The 25,187-nt window shown below is 49.9% G+C and overlaps 3 protein-coding genes across 8 annotated transcripts in view; 2 read left to right on the top strand and 1 right to left on the bottom strand.

Annotated features, from left to right (window-relative positions):
• The window catches only part of GTPBP2 (GTP binding protein 2), a 220,971-nt gene extending 217,987 nt beyond the window's left edge, over positions 1 to 2,984 (top strand). For all 3 annotated transcript variants that reach the window (XM_065679962.1, XM_065679961.1, XM_065679963.1), the window contains 2 exons: positions 163 to 327; positions 751 to 2,984. In XM_065679962.1, coding sequence (XP_065536034.1) covers positions 163 to 327; positions 751 to 948 — 363 coding nt within the window. In that variant the 3' untranslated portion in view covers positions 949 to 2,984. The remainder of the gene's footprint in view (positions 1 to 162; positions 328 to 750) is intronic.
• A 1,783-nt stretch (positions 2,985 to 4,767) lies between these two features.
• On the bottom strand, positions 4,768 to 14,767 carry POLH (DNA polymerase eta). Its single transcript, XM_065679952.1, has 10 exons — positions 14,542 to 14,767; positions 14,342 to 14,476; positions 13,993 to 14,225; positions 13,419 to 13,588; positions 10,063 to 10,166; positions 8,891 to 9,010; positions 8,159 to 8,282; positions 7,422 to 7,487; positions 6,589 to 6,752; positions 4,768 to 5,781 (listed from the first exon to the last, which is right to left on the bottom strand). Exons 1-10 carry the CDS (start codon positions 14,676 to 14,678, stop codon positions 4,926 to 4,928), a joined length of 2,109 nt encoding a protein of 702 aa, XP_065536024.1. The 5' UTR covers positions 14,679 to 14,767; the 3' UTR covers positions 4,768 to 4,925.
• A 575-nt stretch (positions 14,768 to 15,342) lies between these two features.
• The window catches only part of XPO5 (exportin 5), a 29,406-nt gene continuing 19,561 nt past the window's right edge, over positions 15,343 to 25,187 (top strand). For 2 of the 4 annotated variants that reach the window (XM_065679949.1, XM_065679947.1), the window contains exons 1-14: positions 15,343 to 15,568; positions 15,878 to 15,999; positions 16,612 to 16,684; positions 17,272 to 17,409; positions 17,724 to 17,906; positions 18,918 to 18,959; positions 19,828 to 19,854; positions 20,153 to 20,338; positions 21,008 to 21,084; positions 21,541 to 21,640; positions 23,029 to 23,112; positions 23,497 to 23,622; positions 23,863 to 23,953; positions 24,681 to 24,809. In XM_065679949.1, the coding sequence (XP_065536021.1) occupies positions 15,413 to 15,568; positions 15,878 to 15,999; positions 16,612 to 16,684; positions 17,272 to 17,409; positions 17,724 to 17,906; positions 18,918 to 18,959; positions 19,828 to 19,854; positions 20,153 to 20,338; positions 21,008 to 21,084; positions 21,541 to 21,640; positions 23,029 to 23,112; positions 23,497 to 23,622; positions 23,863 to 23,953; positions 24,681 to 24,809 (1,534 nt within the window). In that variant the 5' untranslated portion in view covers positions 15,343 to 15,412. The remainder of the gene's footprint in view (positions 15,569 to 15,877; positions 16,000 to 16,611; positions 16,685 to 17,271; positions 17,410 to 17,723; positions 17,907 to 18,917; positions 18,960 to 19,827; positions 19,855 to 20,152; positions 20,339 to 21,007; positions 21,085 to 21,540; positions 21,641 to 23,028; positions 23,113 to 23,496; positions 23,623 to 23,862; positions 23,954 to 24,680; positions 24,810 to 25,187) is intronic. The other 2 variants (XM_065679951.1, XM_065679950.1) reach the window with 1 other exon arrangement.

Here is a 25,187-nt window from a genome sequence, read left to right as displayed (position 1 = left end):
CTGGAATGGGAGGAGATGGCCAGGCTGCAAAATAGGATGAGACAAGGCTGAGAATGGGATGCAAGTCCAAGTCACAGAGTGGAGCTGTGTTTGTGGTTTTGGAGGCTGTTCAGAAGCATGGAGACTGATCCTAATTGGTCTGAGTTTTGGGTTGTTGTGCAGGGCATGGTCATGGTGAGCCCAGAAATGAACCCTACTATCTGCTCAGTGTTTGAAGCTGAGATCGTGCTGTTGTTCCATGCCACGACTTTCCGGAAGGGGTTTCAGGTGACAGTGCACGTGGGGAATGTGCGACAGACTGCTATTGTAGAGAAGATCCACGGAAAGGTAAGCATGGGAGGAAAGGGGAGGAAGATGGACCTCCCTGTGGGGTTTATTGGGATTCCACAATACCGTCTAGTAAACCTAGGGGCTACTGGTATCTTCAGTAGCTGTGTCCCTTCCTAGGAGTACACTCCATTTCTTTATCCTGTCTGCTTCGTTGCTTTTCCACCCAATGTGTTAAATAATTCCTTCCTCACAAAGTAAGCAGCATGATGGACTACAGCAAGACTGTGAAGGCAGGTGAACTCTCTTTTGCTCAGAGCTAGTATCTTTGTGTCTCACCTTATGCATACAATAATTGGAAGGGTTCAAGCCATGCAGTCTGAGGGAAACAAGCTCCTCATTTGCCTGATCTTAGCATCCAAATGCACCTCTCCTGCATGCACTGGAATGGTGCATGGGGTTCTAAGCTCTCCTCCTTTTCAGGACAAGCTGCGGACAGGAGAAAAGGCAGTCGTCCGGTTCAGATTCATCAAGCATCCCGAATACTTGAAGATTGGAGCCAAGCTGCTTTTCCGTGAAGGAGTCACCAAAGGCATTGGGCATGTCACTGACCTCCAAGCCATCACCACCAAAGAAAATGGGCTGGAGGAGTCCCTGGGGCCTGGACAGCTGAGCTTCTAACTACCACTGCATCAGAGAGATCTCCACTCACCAACAACTGGGGAGAAGGATGGAAGCTCCTGTGGCTCTCTGAGTGATGCCGGGAGCTGTTGCTGTCCCATTCTAGCATGGGTGTCCCTCCTTCACACTGTGAGATGGAACCTGGGAGAGTTTCTTGCATTCAGTGTCGTACATGGGGCAAGTTAAGCATGTTGTCAACATTGTCTGCAGCTTTTGTTACCCTGCCCTTCTTCAGAATAGATCAGAGGCACCTGCAGACCTGGACAGGCAAGTTCTGGCTTTGTTTACTGGTTGAAAATTACAGGTTGGGAGGAGCAGAAGCCCTGAAGACTAGCAGTGAAGGGATGTTTTTCCGTCTCTGACACAAGAGCTGGTACTATTTCTGCTCTCCAAGTACTGGGTTGATAACAGTCCTCTCCTGAGTCATCATGCAGAACATCCTTCTGGGCAGGGGATGGAAGAGGCCCTGCCACCCACAGCAGGGCCTTCGTTGAACCTCTCAGAATGCATTCAGGATACTTTTTAACCGTTTTAATCTTGGCTGGTTTTAATCTGCTGTGTGTCCATTTGTGTGTTGGTTTTGCATTACTCCAATCTGAGTGTCTTACTGTTGGACAAATGTCCTGTTCCTCACTCATACATACATACACACCCTTTCAGCATCCCACTTTCTGACTCCTGAGAAGCTGTGGCTGCTCTGAGTTGCACAGCCTCCCGATGTAACATGAAGGCGGTTTGCACTTGTATCAGCTCCTTGCAGCAGCTGTGCAGGAGGCCATTCTGTGGAGAGGAGCAGGGCCTACGCCTGTGCTGGTATGTGCACGTTGTTTCCACGGATGTTCAGCTGAGGGTGTCATCTGCACGTTAGCAGCAGTGGTTTGCAGTGGGCTCCTTGGTGAGGCTCTTCCAGGTCCCAGCCCAGCTTGCTCCCCACGTGCTTGCCTTAATGTGTGAGGAAGGCGGGCTGTGTTACGAACACAAAACCAGGTGACTTTATGGTTTAGATGTGATTTGAAAGTGGCATGACTTTATTTCTGTTTCCCCTGGAGGAAGAATTTTCTTTCTGTTGCCACTGGGGTTTGTTGTCAGAAGAAGGGTGATGTTGCCAGCAAGGACTCTGTGCACAAAGAGTGGAGGACATCTGTCTCCCACTTGCTGTCATGCAGCATCCCTGTGTACCCTGGAGGTGCAGCAGGGGCTGTATAGCTGTACATAGGCTTTTGGGTTTATCGTTGACTGTTAGACAAATTGTGTCTGCTGTGAACAGTGGGCCTTCAGCCAGCCCTGACTGAAGGGAAGGGCAAAGGTCTGTGATAGCACTTGGACACCCAAACAGCCCTTCTAGCATCATGAGAGCAAGTTCTGCTTTCTGGGCTGCTGGCACAGGCAGCACCTGCGGGACTGAGCAGCCCATGGATGTTGCAGAGCGGCTTTCCACAGGGCAGGACTCCAGCAGGTGGGAAGTGGTGGCTGCACCCTGAAAAGAGCTCGCTCAGACATGGGGAAGCCAGTGAAAGGGCATTGAGAGGCAGCTCAGGAGTGACAGGAGTGACCTGTCCCTTCAGGGGAGCACTGACCCAGCTGAAAACTCTGCTTCTTCCCCATCAGCCCAGCTGTGAGACAGGAGCTGCTGGCTCAAGGTCACTGCTCAAGCAGGATCCCCCTTTCTTCCTATCCTGGCAATGGTCTGGGTATTACGGTGACATCGTCTTTCACCCATGCCTGCAAGAAGGCCCGAGCCACCAGCAGGCTCTTCCCTTTGGTGCTCGCAGAGTCACAAAGAAAGCTGTCTGGGGTGTGGTGGGGAGCCCAGCTGTTTGCAGCAGCCCTGATGTTTTCTACCCGAAAGTGGGTATGTGGTGCTGTGACCTCTGAAATAGCTGATGGCTGGTCTCACCACATCCCTGCCATCTGTGGCATGACTGTTCTTGGTGCCATGCTTTCATAATTGCTGTTTTGTTGTCTTGAATTTTTCTAATGCTGGGGGTTCCCCAAGCATCTCTATATAAATGTACAGAATAAATATGTTTTATTGAGCTTGCTGGCAGAGTTGTACAAGTGAGGGTGGAGCTGGGCTCTTGCCCTGCTGCCCTTGGAGCTGGGTCATGGTTGGAGGTAATTGCACTTCACACCTTCCTAAGCTTCCTGCATTCAGCCCTATGAATACCTGTGTCTTGTGGCATGGAAGGAATGCACGCGTGCTGCTGTTTACAACCGCTCTCTCCCGGCTTATCTAAGCAAGCCGGGGTGTGCAGCCCGGGGTGACAGGCAGCCACGTCACCCTGAGCACAGCACTTCAGGCTGTTGTGGGCGGAACAGGCTGCTGTGAGCGCTTCCTCGCAGCCACACATTCCCCCAGAGCCTAATTAAAGGGATGCTTTCTGGGGCACACAGCTAACCCTGCTTGCCTCTAAAAATAGCTCTGACCTTATCAAGGGGTTTGCTGCTACGGCCTCTCCATAAGAACAGGTTGTTCTCTTGGGGCAGCAGAGGCAGAACAGCTTCCCTGTGGAGGTGACTTGCGTGGCCGAAGCGACTGGCCCGTTCTCAACTTCGGTTTTGTGTCAGGTAGTGGCGTGTGCAGACTCTGGTCCTGCCCGACACTTAGGAAATGAGACGTGCCGCTGTCACAGGAGCGTGAGGCAACCCTGCCAGACTGGTTGCTGTTTCTCTTTACGTGAGGACTTTGGGGAAACTTGTCACTTTGCAATGTGAGGACTGTCATTAATGGGAGTGACTCTGTAATTTCTTCCTCTGCTGATTACCAGCAGAGCTGCACACACCAGAATGAGCTCTTACTCAAACCTCTTAACAACCGTGTTGTCATGTATTAGACCCCACTGACGGTAATGTGGCAGCTTCTTGGCACAGGCTGTCTGCTGGAAGGAAAGCAGCTCAACAGCTCCAAGTAGAATGGTGCAGTTCAGAGAAGACAGGGAAACAGCACATGCAAATATTGCTGCACTTTGCATCATTATCCACTCCCTGCTCTCCCCCTGCAGCTGATGAAATGCTCAGCAATTTCCAAACCCCACCCAGTGCTGCCTTGACGTGGCACATCCCTTCCCCCTGCCCCAAGAGCCAAGTTCAAATCACTGGCAGCAGCACTTCCAGAAGTGTCAGGCTCCAGGCAGCCAGCAGTGTAGCACAGAGCTGAGCCCTGCCAGGCAGCTGCAGGCAAGCACAGCTCTTGCCCTGGAGCTGGTCTCTCCCCCTCTCAGTGCCCACTTGTTCCCTCCACGCTATTCTGCTTTGTTGGCTGTTGTACTTTTCGGAGCACTGGGGCAGGCACCCTGATGTGAGCTGTGGCCCAAAGAGCTGCACAAGCCATTCAGCATGACAGGGTCAAAACAACTACCTGTCATCAAGTTATACATAGTATTGCTTAGTTTCAGAAGGAGGGAAAATATGGTCTAGCATGTTTCCCATCCCTCTGTAGGGACTCTAGCAGTTCATGTGTCAATAGCAACTATTAGGAACTGGTGCTTACGTTTCAAAAAGCATAACAAAAAGTATGCCTGTGCAGCACCACCTTCCTCAAATCTTAATTGACAGCAAGTCTTGTGCTTCAGAGCTGGTGATAAGCATCACACAATGGACTGCTACACACTGCAGATACACTGTGCTTACAGCGCCTGCTTTTAAAGTAGGAACAGGAAGATGTAGGAACAGAACTACCAAGCTATGGAAATACTCAAGGCAAGACATGTATGTCTTGTGCAGCTTCAGTTAGTACCACACAAGCAGAAGCAACCTCGCAGGCACCAGCTGAACTGGGTACATCCAGCATCACACACAATCCGCAAGGTCCAGTTCCTCTTAGACTTGGGATACAGATAATTTATTAGACCTTTCTGCATTAAAAACCTGGCAAGCAGTATAAAAACTTTTACCTGTATTTAAAAACACCAATTCTTTAAGAACACCGATTCTTTTAGAAACACAGATTCTATAAAAGCTGCCAGCACAGGTGGGAGTTAAGGAGGTAAGCGCTTAAAGAAGAAATCTAAAGTTCTTGTTACACCTTCTCTGGGCCGTTTTGCACTAGATCCTGCTGAAGTCTTGGGCTTGTTCTTTGCCTTGGCAGGAGACCTGGAAGCTGCAGCCATTGGGTTGGGGTCTGCTGCTGGAGCAGTGGGAACACTCGACTCCAGGAAGGAGCTTTGCAACTCTAGAGCAAAGTGGTAGTCCATGTGCTCTGGGAACTCCCACACCAGCACAAGCTGGCCACACTTCTCACAACGTTGCTGGTCCCCTGGCGAGGCAGGAGGGAGCAGGGTGAGCTCAGGAGAGGGTGGCAAATTCTGCTCGTTTTCCTCCATAGCTGGTTCTGATTTCAGAAGGGTCCTAGAGCTGGGTGGAGTTGAGGGTGTTTGTGTAGCATCAGACAGTGACTTCTCATGGTGAAGCCTCTTGTCAGAAGTACTGCTCCCATCTCTGGGACTCTGCTTCACAGGGGACTCCAGGTCACGCTGCACAGAGCCAAGTCCAATGCCATCTCCCTCTTGGTGCTCTGGGGAGCTGGGCACAGGTGACGCTGCAGTGGGAGCCGCAGGCAGGCTGGATGCTGCTGCCGTCTGTGACTGCTGCCTTTCTGATGCCTTTTGGAAAAATGACTCAATAGCATTAGCTGGCTTCTGCCTGAGCTCTTTGCTTGGGCTCCTAAAGAACTTGACCATGGGCCTCCTAGAAGATGTAGAGTTTTGGCCAGAGGTGGCAGTGCCATCAGGCTGGGTATCGCCCGTCATGAAGGTGGTGATGCCTGCAGAGAGAAGTGTGGCAGGCTCTGAGAACTTGCTTGCCGAGAGAAGCACTGATATGAGCGGTGGAGACCTGCAAACAACAGACCAACATCAGCTCAGACACCAGCCTGGGAAGCAACAAGTCTTTTGAGGTAAAACTTTAAGCAACATAAAACATTCACAGGCAGGGAAACTGCAGTCTGGGTTAGGAGAGATGTTTCCTCTGACAAAATGTTAGTGTTGCTACCTCCAGAACAGTCTCTCAGACATAGCAGGCTATGTTGGGCAGAGCAGAAAGCTTCTTTCCAAACCAGCATTTCCCAAAGGAAAGGGCACTGGAGCAGAGGCAGGTAGCTACCAGCCTGGACTTTCAGTCCACCACAGGCCAGAGCTGCTGTGAGACTCCCAGGCAAGGTAAGAGGGCTTTAAGGGAGCAGCAGCCTTGTCAGAGCCTAACAGACAGGACCTTCTTGCCTTCACTCAGAGCAGGAGGAAGACAAAGTAACACTGAACACATTTGTTTTCCTTCCTGCCCCCATGGCCTCCTCCCAAAATGCACGTTTGTCCTTAGGGAAGGCGAGCAAGGCCTAGCTAGCTTCTCCAACCCAGCAGGGCAAAGGACTGCCTTGTCCCAGCTGGACACCCCTGTGCCAGCAGCAATCATCAGCTCCAAGTACAGAAGAAGTGTCTTGCCAGATGTGGGGCAGGAAGAGGCCAGCTCTCACTGCTGTCCTACCACTAACAAGCGAGTATTTCTGTGCTCTGCTGTGCGTGGACCAGGGACCACTTTTTCCTGCCAGTCAGCGTAACACTCCCATTCCTTTCTGTGCTCATCCTGCACCTCCTGCAGCAGAACAACTCCCAGTGAGGACACTGAACTACTTTCTCATACACTCACCAGGCCGCCTGGTGAGCCCCAGCCACGTTGCAGTTTTGGATGAGGGCAAAGGCATCGTTGCACATCTTCTGGGCATCGTAGCGGGTCAGAGCGCAGAAGCGCGACACCCGGGTGTTTCCCTGCATGCGGATGACCACCATCAGCTGCTTGGCCACTCGGTGGTTCTGTAGAGAGAGAAGAGGTAGTTGTGTTTCAAGCGACACCTGCAGGAAAGAGCAAGAAAGGCCGAGGAGACCGTCCCGCGGCCCAGAAGCTTATACCGTCAGCTACCGCCTCCCGATGATGCTGTGACAGATGACAGCTTGTCCTGCCTGGCCTGATCTCCAAGGAATGACATACAGAACAGCAAGTGCTGGTACAGCTGTGCCACACCGGATGAGAAGCAGTTAGTCCTTGCTTTCCTTCCAAAGCAGCTGTGCACCCTTTCTTGCCCTCCTTACAACAATGAATCTAGATTTCTCACCCTGGCCCGCAAGTCTACCACATCTAGATTTGAGCATATTGCTTCCTCTCACAGCCCACAGCACAAGGAGAGCTGCATCAGCAAAGGGCTTGCAAGGGAGCAGCAGCACAGGAGGATGGTGTGGTGGCTTTCAGGTCCTTGCAACCTAAAGCACAGGACAAGGACAGTCCTTAGCCCTGCAGTGTTCTGGGGCAAAACCATCCTCCAAAGAGGCTCCTACACACCTCTTTCCTTGAGCATCTCCGCACACAGGCACATATCTGAGGGCGAGCAGATTTCCCTCAGCCTCCTGCCATCAGCTCACGGTGCACACGGGCTGCATGGCTTCCTGAAGCAGGGGGAATGCTGTCCTTGTGCCTCCCCTCCTTACCTGGCTCCTGTCTTTGATCAGTCTGGATTCCAGCTCCAAGGCCATCTGCAGGAGCCAGTGCTGCACCTGGACAAAACAGTGGTAACAGACAGGTTGGATCTCTGCTCACAGCACTGCCACCAGGCCAGAGCAACACTTTGCACAAGCTGGGCAGTGCCAGAGAGCAATCAGACTGGAATGGACACAGACTATTGTAACGCCCCATATCTGGAGTACTCCTGGAGAAACTGGCCCAGGTAAGGATTCAGCACTGGAGGCAAGGCAGTACAGAGTCCTCCATACAAGTCCATACAAGTCCTCCAGCACTACTACTAGTCTTTGCTAAGTAAACTTTCTAACTGTCTCCCCACAAATCTGTGGGAACCTCTCCGCAGCTAACAGGCAAGATGCATCCTCCCTCCTCCTTTTAGGCTAGTTACCTTTTTCCGTAGCAACCAAGCCCTTGAAGCTTAGCACCATGAATACCTTTTGAACAGCACAGGCCCACAGTTTTTCTTATGGAAATTACAAGAAGGTTGGACATCTTGTGCAGTTCATCAATGCATTTCTGTCAAACAGGGATCTCCATAGTTTCTGGGGCTCAAACCACCCACTCCCACTCAGCCCAACCCTAGGCTGAGTTTCAGGGCATAGTGATACAGAAAAGCAGCAGTTTTGCAAGTTAGTCTCAGCTTTTAGCGTTCTCATCTCCTTCAGCACAAAAGCCGAGCCTTATGCTAGGAGTAGGCTTCTCCTACCTCCTTCTGCGTGGCCAGGGCTATCTTCCCAGGGAAGTTCTTGCTGCAGCCAATGGACTGGGGCAGGTACCGGTTTTTGACAGGTTCCTCTTCAATTCCTCTGCACAAGTAATAGAGCCAGGATCTGAAAGCCACAGAGGAAGCATGAGGTGAAGGCAGCCACAGACAAGCAGGCACCACTGGGCAGTAAGTCAGCTTTCTGCTGAGCCATGCTTTCAGCTCTGTGCACGCTGTGACTCTGCCTCTAATCCCCAGCTCTGCAGTTGCAGCCACAGCAGACAGGCAGGCTTCCCTTCAGGCCACAGCTGCCTGTCAGCACAACTCCTCCACCCCTTCTCCTGAAGTGGCAACAGTTTGCCAGTCTGCAGGGCACCCAAACTGCTGCTCTGAGTGTTTCAGGCTCCAAATTCAGCCTTGTAATTTCCTCTGTAATGAGACCGTTAAGCCTGTTTGCTTCCTAGCCTGCAGGGAGTCCTTCTGTGGCTTGGCCCCAGTCAGACACTCTAGAGGAAGGTAAAGGAGCTGGCTGACAAGCAAAACATGCTGGGGAGGGTGCCTGGGAGCAGGCAAGACTGAAAACCTATTTGTAGGCCTGCCAGACTGATGCTTCTCAAGAGTTGTCACCTGAAGTTTTGCCTTCTAACCCTTCTAATCACAGCAGAACAACCTGTGACTGAAAGGAAGTCCCAGTTCCTGCCAAGAGTCAAGTTGTGACAAGTGGTTTATCGTTACCCAGTTTTGTCTCCAAAGTGAGTCTGGAGCTCTGTCTCACTGTAGCGTGTCAGCTCCCCAATGTACTCTACTCCCAGGATGTCTGTGATGGCAGCGCCAAGCTTGCCTCCCAGGTTACGGCTGCGGCAGAGAAAAAGAGAAAGAGGAAACAAAACCAAAACATCAGGTGGAGACTATACCAAGTCTTCTTGCAGTGGCTGACCATGACAGCTAGAAAGAGCCAGGGAACAGCAAGACAAAAAGGAACACTTGGTAGAAAACAGCTCTTAGCTCATAGCAGAAGGACACATGGGAGATGAAGTGGGAACTGCTGCTTGGCTTGCTCAGTTTCAGTGCTTCTTTCTCAGCTCCATCTTCAAAATGTGGTCTCAAACCATACTTTGAAGAATGCCTTGCACACTCCCTGCTTCTTCCTATGCAGACAGTACCCTTCCCTGCACACCCCCCTCTCCATCCCTAGTGAGGCACTGAATGCAGAGAGCAGCAGTGCAGAACCAGGAATCCATTGATTTGGAGCAATGGTGCTGGCAACTCTTTCCTTCACCAGAAAAAGTACTTGTGCACAGTGTGGATGCTCAAAATCAAGCCACATCTGCTCTCTGGGAGCACAGTTCTGTCACTCACACTGGGGCACAGCTACAGCCTCCTTGCTCACAGCTGCTCCTGACTTACACCTACACACCCCAGCAGTCATCTCGAGCACAGCTCTAACCAGGGAAAGGCTCTGCCCACAGGATGCTAGTGGGCTCTTCAAGTGTAGTCCCTTCATGGGCAGGGCTGCAGCTCCCAAGCATGCTCCTCCAGACCTCCTGCTCACAGCTGTGAGGGATTACTGGCAGGATATCCTCTCCATTTCTTACAAGTATTGACAAGCAGTTACTGGGGAGTTAAAAGCCTTTGCTGGCTGCTATCAGTTAGCATTACTGCTCTCTGTTGAGGTGGCCAGGAACAGTGTTGTACCCCCAAGATACTTTAGTTCTGCTCACACCAAGCAATGATGACAAACCAACAGGAGAATGTACCACAACAATGAAGACAAACAGGGCCCTTTTCCATATAAAAGCCTAGATAGTGGATGCATAGCAGCAGCATTTCACATACGAGCTCTTGCCACAGAGCAGCTCAGCCTGAACCCCAAGCTGCACAAAAGCAGGCAGCTCCCCAGTACTTACATATTGCCGACAGGCAGCTGGCTGAAGAACTGCGGGACAAATCGTGAGGACAGTAGTGTCTGGCGGTTGGGCTTGTTTAGCCCACAGGCCAGTTTTGCCAGTGTCTGTAACACACAAGAGAATGGAAACACTGTTAATTACAAATTCTGCTCTGACTTTATTGTGAATCTACCTAATGGCTTGTGCTTTATCACCTCTAAGAGCTGCCTTTGGAACAGCTGCTAGGAAGGATGCGTGGATCGCACTGTTGCTTGCTCCCAAGTAATACCCAATTTGGGACTTGGCATGCACTGGCTGAAAAGCATGTGGCATGCACTCTGAAAGTGCTGCTGCTTCCAGACTTCTAGCTCCTCAAAGGGCTGGACTCCCGCTTCAGGTAGCTTAGGGGATCTGAGTCTATCACCTGTTCTGCTTGGCTTAGTTTTACATCAGGCAAGCATGCTAGAGCTTCCAGAGCATCTCTGTAATCCTGAGGATATTTCTCTCACTACGTCTTGCTCCCTCATCTCTGTGTTTGTCTTGTTTTTTCTCAATGTCACTATTTTAATCTCTCTGTGAAGTCCATGGCAGCATAATGCTGCAAAAGGAAACCTGCAGAATACAGGCCTGCTAGCCTGGAAGGGATGTTCTCTAGCCTATCAGCTACACAGCTTCCCCTCCCACTCTAATCTACACCAGGATCAAGAATACATACACCAGCTCAGAATACATTTAGCTGGGTGTTTGGGTTTTTTTAACAAGGCTAGTAATTTCCTCTTTCACTGCTTTACCACACATCCTATAACTATGCAGAATTTCCTTCCTTCCCATTGAACTGTGTTCTTTATTAATAGCTTATTTTACAGTCTCACATGCATTCTCACTCTTTATCTAAACAAATAGGTCTCTTTCCTTCAGCTTTCCATATCCAGTCATTTTCCAGATGTGCAGTTATCGTTATTCTTTTTTCACTGGAGACTATTCCAAGTTTGCCCACACCGTTCATGAAATGCTGCAAGCTGAACCCATCACTGAGACTTCGTGGGGAGAAATAATGCTTTTTTCCTGACCCCTTCACTAATTTGCACATGCTGAAATGGGATTTGCCATTTCTACAAGAGCACTCGTATTACTGACTCATCGTGCTGCTTGCCCGCAATAACTCCAGGCTACTTCCTGACTTACTGCAACTTAGCCAAAAGCCTGCTGGTTGCTTTTTTCCTATAAACCACAAAAGGCAGTCAGTGAGGAGCATAAGCAGCACTGGATGGTGATTTCAGACTGTTTCTGGGCTTTTTGAGCCCAGAATTTTCAGCTCTGATTTCATCTCCCAGAACTCTCACAGCCCAGGCCCAGAGCCCCATCTTAGCATCATCTGAATTCCTACAGCCATTCCCTCTCTAAAGGCTGTAGCGAAGATGTTGGCAATTTGCAGACCTCATACGGATCCCCACAGGATCCCACTCTAAACATCCCTGAACGCAGCAAGAAAACAGCAAGATTTTCTTCAGCCGGATGCATGCCTTTCAGATAACATCAGCCATGTTGCATTTTGCTAGGATGTCGTCATCATCAGTTTATGCAACTCAGGCTGAGGTGTGTTAGAAACCTTAAGGTCAACACCTCACAGATGCAGTTCCCCCTATACATTAGGCCACTTTTGTTGTCAAAGAGGGCACATAAATGAGTTTGGCACAAGTGGCCATGCTGTTCCCAAATAGTTCATTCACTTATTTGGTCTCATTTATCAGCTGGGTTCTGGGTGTATTCTAATGAGTTAGCTCACTAGGAAGAAAACTTCCTCAGGAGGGTTTTCTTCAGAAAAAATAAAATGAGCTCAAAGGAGGAAACATGCACCTTGAGTTTTAGGGAAGAGTGACTATAGCCAGTGAATGGTTTTTAATGACACAAATTCCCAGCAACTTGGACAAAAAACACCACCAGTCTGGGGCACTGAAGTGAGGGGCTGCTCTTCCTCTTTCTGGTCCATCAGTCTTTACCGTGCTGGCAGTGCCTTGGGTGATGCTCAACCAGCTGCTGAGAGCAGCGCAGGAGCACTTGGTGCACGTCAGCAGCTGCAGAAACAAACGGACTTTGATGCTGCAGCTACAGAGGGTTTCCTGCTGGGTGAAATACTGACAGCACCTCACACTCCTTTCACTCTCTGCAGAAAACATTTATACCTACAGAGCTGAGCTGGCTGTGGAAGCACTGTAGTGTGTTCTGCACAGGCAAGCATAGGCTCTGGTAATCTCTTCATTGTGCTTGCTGGTATAGATCAACAGTTATTCAGGGACAGCACAGTACATCATAATTTTCTTACCCCTTTAAGTAAATTTAAAAAAGAAAGAACAGTGCTAGCATAGAAAATGGGATGTGGGAGAAGCCGCTACGGATAGCAGGGATGTTCTTTACTCTTCTTGATTAAAAAGAGCAAAAGGGCAAATTGAACATCCCTTCCACTGGAAATTTCTGTACTAGTGATCTTCTTCAGCTAATCATTTCTGCCCCAGTCTGCTTTAGTTTCAAGGTGAGCCAATGCAGAACTCACTCCACTCCCTGTGTACAGCTGGTAATAATTCCAGTTGTTCCTGCAGCAGTCTGAGATGAAACGTAGATTCCTTAGGTTCCAAAGAATTCATTTAGTCTTTATCCTTCTGTTTTTTCAGTCAGAGCTTGTACTGTTAAAAGTCACATCTGTACAGATAAGCCCCTTTTGCAAACAGCAAAAGCAGTGTGAAGCGCTGTCAATTAGCCAACCTGTATTTCTCCCAGCAGGAAACCCTCTGTAGCTGCAGCACCAAAGTCCGTTTGTTTCTGCAGCTGCTGACATGCACCAAGTGCTCCTGCAGCTGCTCTCAGCAGCAGGCTGAGCATCACCCAAAGCATGGCCAGCACGGTAAAGACTGATGGACCAGAAAGAGGAAGAGCAACCCCTCACCTCAGTGCCCCAAACTGGTGGTGTTTTTTGTCTGAGTTGCTGGGAATTCGTGTCATTAAAAAACATTCCCTGGCTACAGCCACTGTTATCTAAAACTCAAGGTGCAGGTTTTCTCAGCTCTCTTTTTTTCCTGAGAAAAACCCTCCTGGGGGATTTAAAATCTTTGTCTTCTAAGCAATTCATTAGGGTACACCAGGAATCCAGACAGTAAATTGATTCAGTGCTGACTGCATAGGCCACATCTCTGGGGAAAAAACTCCTCCCCTTCCCGGATATCCTATAATTTCCCCAGAGGTGTGCTCACACATGGCTGCACTCCCCACTCAGCTCATCTTCTATAGGAAACTTTGCAGAGTGCATAGGAAAGTGTCTACAGAGTGTCTACATTCTGATTCTGCTCCTCAGAAGAAATCAGGCTGATGTGTTACACACATACCTTGTTGTGTGAAATTCCAGCTGAACACTTGAATCCGGTGGCTGCTTCTACAGCCACCCTCATTTCCTCCACAATTACCGCACCCATGGTCAGCTGCAGGTCAGGACAGTCGGGGTTATCAAATGACAGCATCGCCAGCCACTCGTGCAAGCCACATTGCCGCAGCTCCTCTAGAAAAGGGACACAAAGGGGATCAGCATGGGCACTTCTTACTGAGCCCAGCAAAGGGACCGGTAGCATCAGCCAGCCCCAGCCAACAGCCACATGCTTCATGCCAGAAGCAAGGATGAGACTCAGGCACCTTAAAAGCCATTCAAGTGGGCAAACCTAGATCGCGCTTACCACGCTCTCACTTCGGGGGAGGTAAAGCAGCCCACCCCCTATCTCTGTTGATGTACAGGGTGCGTTACCGATGGAATGGGACGGGGACAACACAGGGCGCCCGGGGTGGCAGCGAAGGGCTCTTTCCGTGCTGCACTGCGCGTCCTCAAAGCGAAGCCGTTAGAGCCCCCCGGCTGCGGTATGCAAAGCGCCAGCCGCGGCGGCCGAAGCCCGGCTCCGGGCCGGTGCGTACCCTTCCCGCCGGGCTGGGGGCAGGGGCCGGGCTCGGGCCCGCCAGGGTCGTCGGGCAGCCCCTGCACGAAGGTGGTGGGCAGCAGCGCGGCCGCAATGGGGCGGCCCTGCAGGGCTCGCAGCCGCTCCCGCACGCTGCCCGTCAGGTCCAGGTACGCCTCATCGATACTGGCCCGCTCGATAGCGGCGAAGCGAGACAACACCTGCATCACCTCCGCGCTGGCATCCCGGTACCTGCCGGGCAGCGGGCACGGCCTCAGCAGCGGGCACGGCCTCGGCAGCCGCCCCGAGGAAAGGCGGCCCCCGCCGCTGCCGGCGGCCCCCCCTAGCCCGACCTCAGCCCCACTCACCGGGTGAGGTCGGCCTTGCCCCGTGCCTGGGGCACCCGCGCCAGCGCCAGCTCGGGGCACAGCGCCCGCGCCTCCGTCGCCCACATCCCGCGGGACACGCCGAAGGCGCGCGCCTCGTAGCTCACCGCGATGATTCTGCAAGACACGGAGGGCAGTGCAGGGCCGCGCGGAGCCGGGCCGCAGCCGCCTCCCGTACCTACCCGCCGCCCTGCCACTCGGTGTACTGCACCACGGCGCAGGGCCGGCCACGCAGCTGCGGGTCGAGGCGCTGTTCCACCTGCATGAAGAAGCAGTCCATGTCCACCAGGGCCACCACGCGCTCCTGTCCCCGCGACATGCCACTGCGACCGCCACTGCCTGCCTGCCTGAAACTGCCTGCCTGCGACTGCCTGCCGGACTGCCTGCCCAACTGCCTGCCTGACGACTGACTGACTGCCCGCCTAACTGCCTGCCCGACTGCCTGCCTGACTGACTGACTGCCTGACTGTCCGACTGACTGCCTGACTGCCTGCCTGCCTGACTGTCCGACTGACTGACTGACTGCCTGCCTGCCTGCCCGACTGCCTGCCTGCCTGCCTGACTGACTGCCTGACTGTCCGACTGACTGCCTGCCTGCCCGACTGCCTGCCTGACTGCCTGACTGTCCGACTGACTGCCTGACTGTCCGACTGACTGCCTGCCTGCCTGACTGTCCGACTGCCTGACTGCCTGCCTGACTGCCCGACTGCCTGCCTGACTGACTGCCTGACTGTCCGACTGACTGCCTGACTGCCTACCTGCCTGACTGACTGCCTGACTGTCCGACTGACTGCCTGACTGCCTACCTGACTGACTGACTGACTGACTTCCGCAGGGCGGCACAGCAAGGAGGAGCGCCGCACCACGTCCCCAAGAGCAGGGGTACCCGCGAAAGGCATGTCGGGACTTGTAGTTCTTAATGGGGGAGGCGCATGCTCTTTCCCTACTGGTTCCTCCTCCTTCCCCGGCACATGCGCGCAGGCCGCTGCGGTGCCGCGCGTGCGCCCGGTACGGGGCGCCCCCTCTTTTCGCCCGTCGGTGGCCGCGACTGCCATGGCTGCTGCTGCCGCTGTGGCCGCCGCTGCAGCTGCCATGGCCGTTGCCATGGTCGAGGAGCAGGTGAACAGCCTCTGCGAGCAGCTAGTGAAGGCGGTGACCGTCATCATGGACCCGGCCTCCACGCAGCGTTACCGCCTGGAGGCGCTCAAGGTACCCGGCCGGGGAGGGGAGGGGAGGCGCCGGGCTCCGGCCACGCGGGTGCCCTGACGGCACGGCCCCGGGACCCGCGCCGGCCCGGTGCGTGATGGATACGGGACGTGCCGGTCCCGGGTAGCCACCAAGGCGCTGGGAGCCGTCAGCGGGTGGGGGAAGGCCGCGGGGCTGCGCCTGCGCGGCACTGAGGGGGTCGGGCGCCCCCCTCCAAGCGCTGTCCTTCCCGAGGGGTTGCGGCTGCCCCCGTCTCTGGCCGCCCCGTGCCCGCTCCTGTGTTTTAACCGCGTGTTGCCGGTGCCTCCCCAGTTCTGCGAGGAGTTCAAGGAGAAGTGCCCCATCTGTGTGCCCTGCGGGCTGAAGCTGGCAGAGAAGACGCAGACGGCCATCGTCCGGCACTTCGGCCTGCAGATCCTGGAGCATGTGGTCAAGTAAGGCAGCTCGTCCTGCTGCCTGTGCCGGGGAGGGAGCCGGCCTGCTGCCACACAGCCGCTGGTGTGGGCTCTTCTGGCCCGGTGCCTCCCTCTGCAGGGAGGCACTTGCAGGATGTGAAGGGTCTGTTCTGCAGCAGAGAGCAGTTGCTGTCCTGCTCCGTTTCTTCCCTCCTCTGTAAAATAAGGAGAGGAGAAAACAGCTTTCAGGCAGGTTGGGAAGGTTAATTCGCCAAGCACTAAGGTACATTGACATTGCAAGGTGTAAACAAGCACGCGGGGTTATCATTAGGTCTTTGCAGCATTCTCTGGCCATAGCCTCCTGCTAACAAAGAGGCTTTGTATTAGTTCAGTTCCGAGATTCCTCTCTGCCGCCTCTACAGACCTGATGCTTTGTGCATTTGCTGCTGCTCCCCGTGCGTGTTGACCTCAGTGGTGCACGCCCATTTGCCAGCAGCAGTTTTAACTCAGCCTTTTCATTAAGGCATTGGGCCCTGGCAGAGCCTGTGAGGTGTAGTGTCTCTGTAGGTAAAGAAGCGATGGTTGGGAATCAAGTCAGAGATCTTTATAAACGTTTTGATCTGGTGTCATTTTTGTTGCTCTTTCAAACAGGTTCCGCTGGAACAGTATGCCTCGCCTAGAAAAAGTTTATCTAAAGAACAATGTCATGGGCCTCATATCCAGTGTAAGTGCCTTCTACCACAGGCTGTTATCTGACACATGATTCTGTCACCTGAAGACAGAAAGTGGGAGTGAAAGGAAAAATGATTCCAGTTACTTAGCACACAGTACCTGAATTCAGTTGTGCATTTCATTACTTTCTTGCTGTGCATCCTTAGTTTTTCCAGGGATTTTCTCTGTCTTGTAGTTGGGTCAATAACCATGTCACTTCATATGGCAGAAGTTGCACGTCTTGTGTAATGTATATGCAGTGCCTTTTTTCTTAGGAGGCAGTTCAGTGAAGATGGGTGTTCTTATCCTTTCAAGAATATCAAACTCATCATCTTAGTTGTGTTTTCTCTATTATGATTGCTTTTGTGACCAAGTGACCTTTGTCTGAGGAAAATCCTTTTGGCTCTCAAAGTTCACTATCTGTGGGTGTTTGGGAGTGTAGGAGTGTCATGCAAGGTCGCTGGGATGGAGAGTGGCCCAGTGCTGTTTCATTGTTTTTATTTTCTGTGGTTTAGAATATTTGCAACCACTGTGCTTTGCAAATCAAAGTTACAAATGTCTGACATTTGCTGTTTTGATAACTCTGTCCCTCTGTCTCAGGGAACTCAGAGTATTCTGGAGGAGGAAAGTCATATTAAGGATGTTCTGTCTCGCATTGTGGTGGAGATGATCAAGCGCGAATGGCCTCAGCACTGGCCTGACATGCTGAAGGAGCTGGATACCCTCTCCAAGCAAGGGGTATGAGACGCATCTGTCTGTTCTCTTCTGCTTGGTCATAGCATGGGTTTCGGTCTTCCATCATCCTGATGAAAGCTTAATTCAGTTGTGTCCAGGTGAGACAGGCTGATGACGGACTCAAAAATCCCTGTTAGATTAAGTTACTGTAGGAGGTGATTTTAGCAGAAGAGTGGGGCGTCCTTCTGTGTTACTTTCCCAAGATGTGACTTGCCTCTTCATGCATGTTCACTTTCTCCGTACATCTTTGGCCTAGCTTCTAGAGATTTTAATCTTTGAACTGTGCTGATGGTGTGTATTTCATTTTGGGACATCAGGAAACTCAGACGGAACTGGTGATGTTCATTCTCCTACGTTTGGCAGAGGACGTAGTGACTTTTCAAACTCTGCCTACCCAGCGGCGACGAGATATCCAGCAGACGCTCACTCAGAACATGGAGAAGATCTTCAGCTTCCTACTAACTACCCTCCAGCAGAATGTCAACAAGTACAGACGCATGGTAAGAGTCTCTTTTCCTTGAGTTCTGTCAATCCTGGAGGTGCTTAGGAATTTGGATACAACTCGCAAGTTGTTGGGGAAGCAAGTACAGGGACTGTCTGAAATCTGTTGCTGTCACTGTGAGTAGGGATCTGCTGTGGCCTGGGCAGTTGGTGCTGATCTGAGAGACTGAACACGAGGTTGACAGGGTTAGTGTTGACAGTTCGGATTTACCAGCAAAAATAGCTAGCTAGAGTGGATTGTGTGCCTCATCCATGCTGTTGGAATGCTCTGCTGATATTAGGGCTGTACGGCTTAGCAAACAAAAGGTGTGGCTGTAGCAGAAACAGGTAGATTTGGGGTAGTTTCTGTAACACACAGTGATAAGGAGATGCCATCCTGGGCTTGCATTTGCTCTCTTATGCTGCAGTAGTGTCTTTGTGGTGATACACCAAAATGCAAGAGTGTTTGATGTCTCTGCATTGCATCTGGGCCTCTCTGGTCTTTTTCTCTGATAGTTCAGGTCAGGAAGCCCTTTTTTGTCAAGTTGTGGTGAGGAACTCTCTTCCTTTTTGTGTAAAGAGACTTCTTTTCTTAATTCTTGCCTAGAGTCAGAGATGTGTAGGTATGTCAAGGTGGATGGCCAAGGGAAGTCTCTGTCCTGGTCTGTTCCTATGAGAAGGAGGTGAATTTGAGGGCAAAGCGCATTTGAGAAACTGATATAGAAATAAGGTCCTTAGGTGTATCTCTTGTTCTTTTTCTTACTGTGAATTAAAATTCAGATATAGTGGATGTGAAACTGGGAGGCAATGAAAAACTCTCTCCTGTCTGACTTTCCTGGTGCACTGACAGGCTGAACAAACCCACCTGCTGAGCAGGCAGTTGTCTGTGCAGTTCATGGTCGTGGGTGGGAGACCCTGGTGCATTTTGTAGTCTGGTTGAAATGCATTTCCAGGTAAGGTTTGAATTGCAGTGCTTGAGGCTCTGAAGTGTGGCTGCTTGTGCTAACGGTGGAATCTTTCTGATTGGCAAGGTTGGCGCACCCCAGGAACAAGAAGTCCTCACCACTCCACAGGTTAGCTGATCTTTGGGATGTTTGCACAGGGTAAATTCTGAGGGTTGGGTGTTCAGTTGCCTGTTTGCACACGGATAATGGGGGAGTGGATGGACAAGACCATTAATGATGTGCAGTGCTTAGAAGTATGCAATTCTGGTATGGCGGCTCTATTGCTAAATGTTTGAGACATGTCCAGATTAACTTAAATCACTGCACTGAATACATTGATGGACAGTTTCCAAACCAGAACCTTGCAGCAAAAAGACATGCTTGTGGTGTCTTTGCATCAAATCAAACCTGAGAGTCTGAGGGACTCATTTGCACTGGTCAATAAGATGGTGCAAACAGTGTATTGCTGCTGTTCAGTGTTTGGAACTGGGAGTCAGGCTGTAAGCTGTTGCCCCAGCTCTCTCTCCAGCTGCCTGTCTGACTGTGGACAAATCACTTGCCCTTTTCAGACATCAATCTCAGTGTGTAAGAGCCACCAGCATCTTTCAGAGTCTGGCTTTTGAATGTAAGGTGCTCTAAAAGGTCAAATGTTTCTTCCCTGGAAGCTTCCAAGAAGCGCCAAAATTCCTTTCCTTCTTGTCCGCTGTGTCTCCCTGGTGCCTGCTGACTGGAATGTCATCTGGATAAGAAGGAAATTGTGGCTTAACTTGCAGTTCAAAGTCCTGTTGTGTTACCTGCCAGTGGGCTGCGGAGGTGGTTATGAAGCTTGCAGCAATGTCTTGAGCAGGAGACTGTGTTGCAGCCTCCTTCACTGGAGAGCTGTTCTGTGAAGCTGCTTTTGGCTGCGTTCTCAGGAATAAGCCTGTCCAGCAGTGACTGGGTGGAAGTGTTTGTGTGCTACAGCTGCGCATTTACCATCTCTTGTTTTCTTTTTCAGAAGACTGATCTGACGCAGGAGCCAAAGGTGAGTGGAACTGTGTAAGAGTTAGTGCATTCATCATTCTTAAGACCAAGATTGCTTAGAACTAGGCTTTTCCCAGGCTTTGGAGTCTATTACATGCAGTTCTCATTTCCAGGTGGATTCGTTCACACATAATGCAAAATCCTTGTAAAGAGAGAAGTGAGAGGTGGCAGCAGAAGGGTCTAAGTCTCTCACTCTCTCAGGATGGCTCTTCGTACTGTTCTTCCGGGGAGCGCACTGCTTTAGACAGGAATTGGTGTTTCTCTCTGGCTCTGACCTCTTGCCTCCTCTCTGTTCACAGGCACAGGCAAACTGCCGCGTGGGGATAGCAGCACTCAACACCTTGGCTGGCTACATTGACTGGGTGGCTCTGAGCCACATCACAGCAGACAACTGTAAGCTCTTGGAGATGTTGTGTCTCCTCCTGAATGAGCCTGAGCTCCAAATAGGAGCAGCAGAGTGTCTCCTGATTGCTGTCAGCAGGAAAGTGAGTTCTTCCTCCTCAGCTCTTCTGGCTTTGCTTTGTTTTCCTTCTATACTTCTGGGTAATTCTTCAGATAGAGCAGTGATATTTTTTCCCTTTATTTAAGAAACAAAATTAAAATTTGGCTGCTTGTGCTAATGATATTCAGTGTAAATGGCATGCCAGCACAATACATTCAGCAACTGCTGGAGTCCCATCCAGCCTGTGCTTGCCTCTCCCTCTGGTGTTGGAGATCCCCATTGACTTTTTTTCCCCTCACTTTCTACAATTGTGAAGTGGGAAATATTGTGTCATCTGGCAGCTCAGGGAAATGACAGTGGGATCTAAGCAGGTGATTTGAGCTACATGTTACAAAGCAGCTTAGTGTCAGGGCTATGTGTTTGTCAGCTGCTTTTAACTAGTCTGCCATGAAGAACAGTTAATGTCTCAGGATCAGTTTTTCAGTTTAAAGTTCCTGTGATGGGATTGCTTGGGGAAATCTCATGAGATCAGCAATACCTGAGATTTTTTGGCAAGTTTTAACTGAAATTACTTGCAGACTGCAAGCACCTCCCCAGATAGAAGGGCAGTGGGGGATCTCCTAATTTGACCTGCGCATGAGAATAAATAATTATGTAGGTGGGAATAAATAGTTGTGTTCTAATTGAGGCATTTGGCATATTTTACACATAGGGCAAGCTGGAGGATCGAAAGCCTCTGATGGTCTTGTTTGGAGACGTTGCCATGCACTACATTCTGTCTGCTGCCCAGTGAGTACCATCCTTCTACTGTAATGTCACACGAAACTGCATACAAATGGCTTTGTATATAGTATTTGCCAAAGATACTGTTGCTTAACTGCAGGAAGCAGGGACTGGGTTAGGAGAGAACAAAACCACCACCACTTCTCTTGCAAAACCTGAAAAACAGTAAGTTTTTTCAAGTCCTACAATTGAAGGACAAAGTGATGTAAATATCACAGCTCCCTCAGTTTTCTTTTTCAGCCTGAAACTGATCAGGAGGGGCTCTTTCGGAGAGACAGTCCTAGAGGTTTTAGATGCCAATAAAGCAGTAATAGCAAATAATGGTAATAGTGAAGCAAATCCCACTACGATAAAATCGTATTGCTCTAGTCCTCTTTTTACCTACAAGATGGATAGCAGTGTGCGTGTTGCCTACAGCATGAGTAACTGTGATCCTGTTTTTCCCCCTTCCCTCATTCCCAGGACAGCTGATGGAGAAGGCCTGGTGGAGAAGCACTATGTTTTCTTGAAGAGACTTTGCCAAGTTTTGTGTGCGTTGGGCAGCCAGCTATGTGCGTTACTAGTAAGTCTCTGCTAACACCAGAAGCAACCCTGGCAAGGCTAGTTTAGTTTTTAGGGCAGGGGGTGAGGCAATCCTAAGGTAGGACCAAAGTTCTCTCTGTACGTTTTGTAGCCACCAGGTTTCCTCCACACGTCTGGAAAATGCAGAAACAGCTCTACTTGCAAGTAGGATAACTATCCTGCGAAGCCATAGGAATGTAGAATGGAGGGACCCGGACTGATTCCAAGCTGCTTCTGTCGTGAAGAATAATCTTCTGTAACCTCTGTAAACTGCAGAACTTCATTGGAAATTGACCATGTTTTCTGCTGTATACTACTACAGAAAAAGTGCTCCAGGAAATTGCTCTTTTATTGGAAGCCTTTTAAATTTCACTATTAAAATAACCCAAAAGGATACATATTGATTTTCTACAAAGATTCCCTCAAGCTGAAGGCAGAAACAGGGTTTGTTCCTGCTCTTCACCTTTCTGATGCTTTGTGTCAATCTTGAGATGAAGGTGCACATTGATACTTTGTATGCCATGCTTGCTGCTCAGTTCCTGCTCCCTCCATTCAGCGCTGTGTTGCAGTGAAGAAGGCAGGCTTGTGGGAGGTGCTGGTCTTGGGGAGACTGAAGCATCCTGTGCAAGTGATAGAGCAAAGTAAATTCTCACAGGGAGAGAAAGGAAAAAAAAGCCAAAACCTTTGAGAATTTATCCCTAAAAAGAATGGACAGCAAACAAAGGGTGTGTTATTACTTGCAGTGACTTTACTGGCTGTTATGCAGTGAAAGCTGTTAGTCCATAAATGAAATAATGAGGTGGAGATTTGAGTCCTTTCATTCATATTCACTCAGGAGAGGCAGCACTGAGCTGTACAGCTCCAGAACAAGGTTCTTAAGGGCCCTAGGTCATACTATGATTAATGAGGAGCTGCAAAACCTACTTTCCTGACAAACATTCCACAAAGTTACTGGTAAGAGATGACCATACATTAAATACAGGAACCATCTGGAGGAATGGCAGCAAAATCTGGGTGTATGTGTGAAGTTCTGCTGTTGTGAATTGCTCCACTTTGCTGCTGCTTGGTCGGCTTGACCCAGTAGGAGTAAAATTGACACTCCTGGCAGCAGCAGTGGGCATGAATTTGGTTTTAGCAGAACTCCACTGTTTGAGAAGTCACCCTTTTCCCTTGAAGGGTGGTACTGTCTCTAGCAGCCCCAGGCTGCTCAGCAAAGCCTGCTACTTCTCAGGCTATACTGATCTTGCCACAATTGCTCATTTTTTTATCTCTGCTCCTTTACAGTCTGTGGCCTTGTAGTGCTTCTGCTTTACCCAGAGACAGAGCACTTGTGAGTCCAGTGTGACACAGAGTTAATATTTTGTCTGAAATTGTTTGTCTTCCTCATAGGGCTCAGATTCTGATGTTGAAACACCACCCAACTTTGGAAAATACCTTGACTCTTTTTTAGCCTTCACAACCCATCCCAGCCAGGTATGTAAAGGCCTGAAAGTCTTGTGTATGTTTATGCAGGAATGTGTGAATTGAACTAACCTGCAGTAAACTGCAGCACTTGAGCTGCCAGATACTGCTTTCCATTTCAGCTGAAGACCTGGAAGGCAGAGGGGTTTCTTCTCCATTACCACCCCATTAGGGACAGTGCCTGACTCAGATACTGAATACAAAGTGCAGAATTTGCAATCAGCCTTAGTATTTACTTAAAGACTTGGCATTCTGGAAATTTATGCCTTCAAGGTGCCTTAGCCTCAACTGAATAGTCACTGTAATTTGCTATTGCCTTCTGACAGAAGCACTTAATGCTGGCAGTGGAGATTCCAGCACTGACATCCTTCTTTTTTCCCCTCTTTCCTCCCCCAGTTTCTGCGCTCTTCCACCCAGATCACATGGGGAGCCCTCTTCCGGCATGAAGTTTTGTCTCGCGATCCCTTATTGCTGGGTATGATTCCCAAGTACCTCCGAGCGTCTATGACCAACCTGGTGAAGGTATGTGGGAACTGCGGCCAGATAGTTGTGAGAAGGTGCCTACATGAATGTGGCCTGTGGACTGTGGGAGAGAAACTACATTTTTATTGTGTCTGCCAGAGACATGATCTCCTGGCTGCTGAGCAGACAGCTCTGTCTCAACATTTTGCTGTCTGCTCCTTGTCTTCAGACTGGCAAGTAACTGGAGTTAGCTGTGATGGGTGACTTTTTTCTTCCTGACTTTGTCTGCTCTGTCTCCAGGTGGGCTTTCCCTCTAAATCAGACAGCCCCAGTTGTGAATATTCCCGCTTTGATTTTGACAGCGATGAGGACTTCAACGCCTTCTTCAACTGTAAGTTGCCATCATCCTGTGCAGATGCTGTTGTCTGTGCCTTTCTGTTTTAAAAATTTAAGTTACATCTGTAGTCAGCAGAGCAAATTCTTTTGTGTGGTCATGTACTGGAATATTTTGGAACAAATGAAATTCCTATTCTCTATTTTGCTTTCAGTATCATAGGGCTCACATTCTGGTGTGGAAACACACAATCTTTCAGTATCTTTTCAGTATCACGGAGAAGCTTTCAGTATCTTTGAAGTCAAAAACAAGACTCCTTTGGGGCTTTTGAGTTTGCACTAGTTTGTCAGCCTAGAATCTGAACTGGGTTAAGTCAAATAATCTAGAAAAGTGTGTTTATCTGAAGGAAGCAAAAGTTATCTAATGCTGCTTTTGTATCTCAGTATCTCAAGGTGCAGCAAACATGTATAGTTTGAAGATTTTTATTTATTTTTTTTTATGAAAAAGAGGCTTAATTGTAGTACATCTAACTTTAACACAGACTTCCGTAATTCATATTGCATTTTAATTGCACTTCTTTTTATGTTAATCCATCAGTATTTTTGGTCCATTTAAATCACTTCAAATATTGCCCATTCTGTTACACCTAGTTTGCTGACTATATATCTGAGCTCACTGCACAGCTATTGCTGGAGCAGCAGCCCATAATGTTCCCAGGTCTGCTTTGGGGAAGCGAGCATTTGCAACATGAGCTTGTTGCATGGTGTCTCGTTTTCCATTGCAGCTTTCCGAGCCCAGCAAGGGGAGGTGATGAGGATGGCGTGTCGTCTGGACCCTCGAACTGGCTTTCAGATGGCTGGTGAATGGCTGAAGTACCAGCTCACAACTCCTGTTGATACTGGACCCATGAACTGTAAGTTACGTGAAAAAACAAGACTGATATGGGGTTTAGTTTCTAATTCAAGCTGAAAAACAGCTTCTTTGCCCTCTTTTTTTTTAAGGGTGGACCAAGACTTAACACAAGGTTTTGGGGCTTTAAGATCTTAGAAAGTTAAAAACAAAATCGAATCAAGCGCATTCCTCCCCACATTTAGCTCTTTACAGCCTACCTATGTAATAGCTAATGTAAAGCCCCTGGCTTCTCCTTTCCTTCACCCAAATCCTCTGCAAAACAGATGCAGCTGTCACTCTGACACAGTTTTGCAATTATTTGAGCCTTGTTAGCACTGTAACATTATTTTTCTCTCCAGGGAAGTTCTGCTCCTTTGGCAATTCCTTCTGTCAGTCACAC

This window comes from Lathamus discolor, chromosome 5 (genome assembly GCF_037157495.1).
Source record: "Lathamus discolor isolate bLatDis1 chromosome 5, bLatDis1.hap1, whole genome shotgun sequence".
Lineage (NCBI taxonomy): Eukaryota > Metazoa > Chordata > Aves > Psittaciformes > Psittacidae > Lathamus > Lathamus discolor.
The sequence above is the reverse complement of the archived record's forward strand: the minus strand, read 5'-3'. Positions and strand labels throughout refer to the sequence as shown.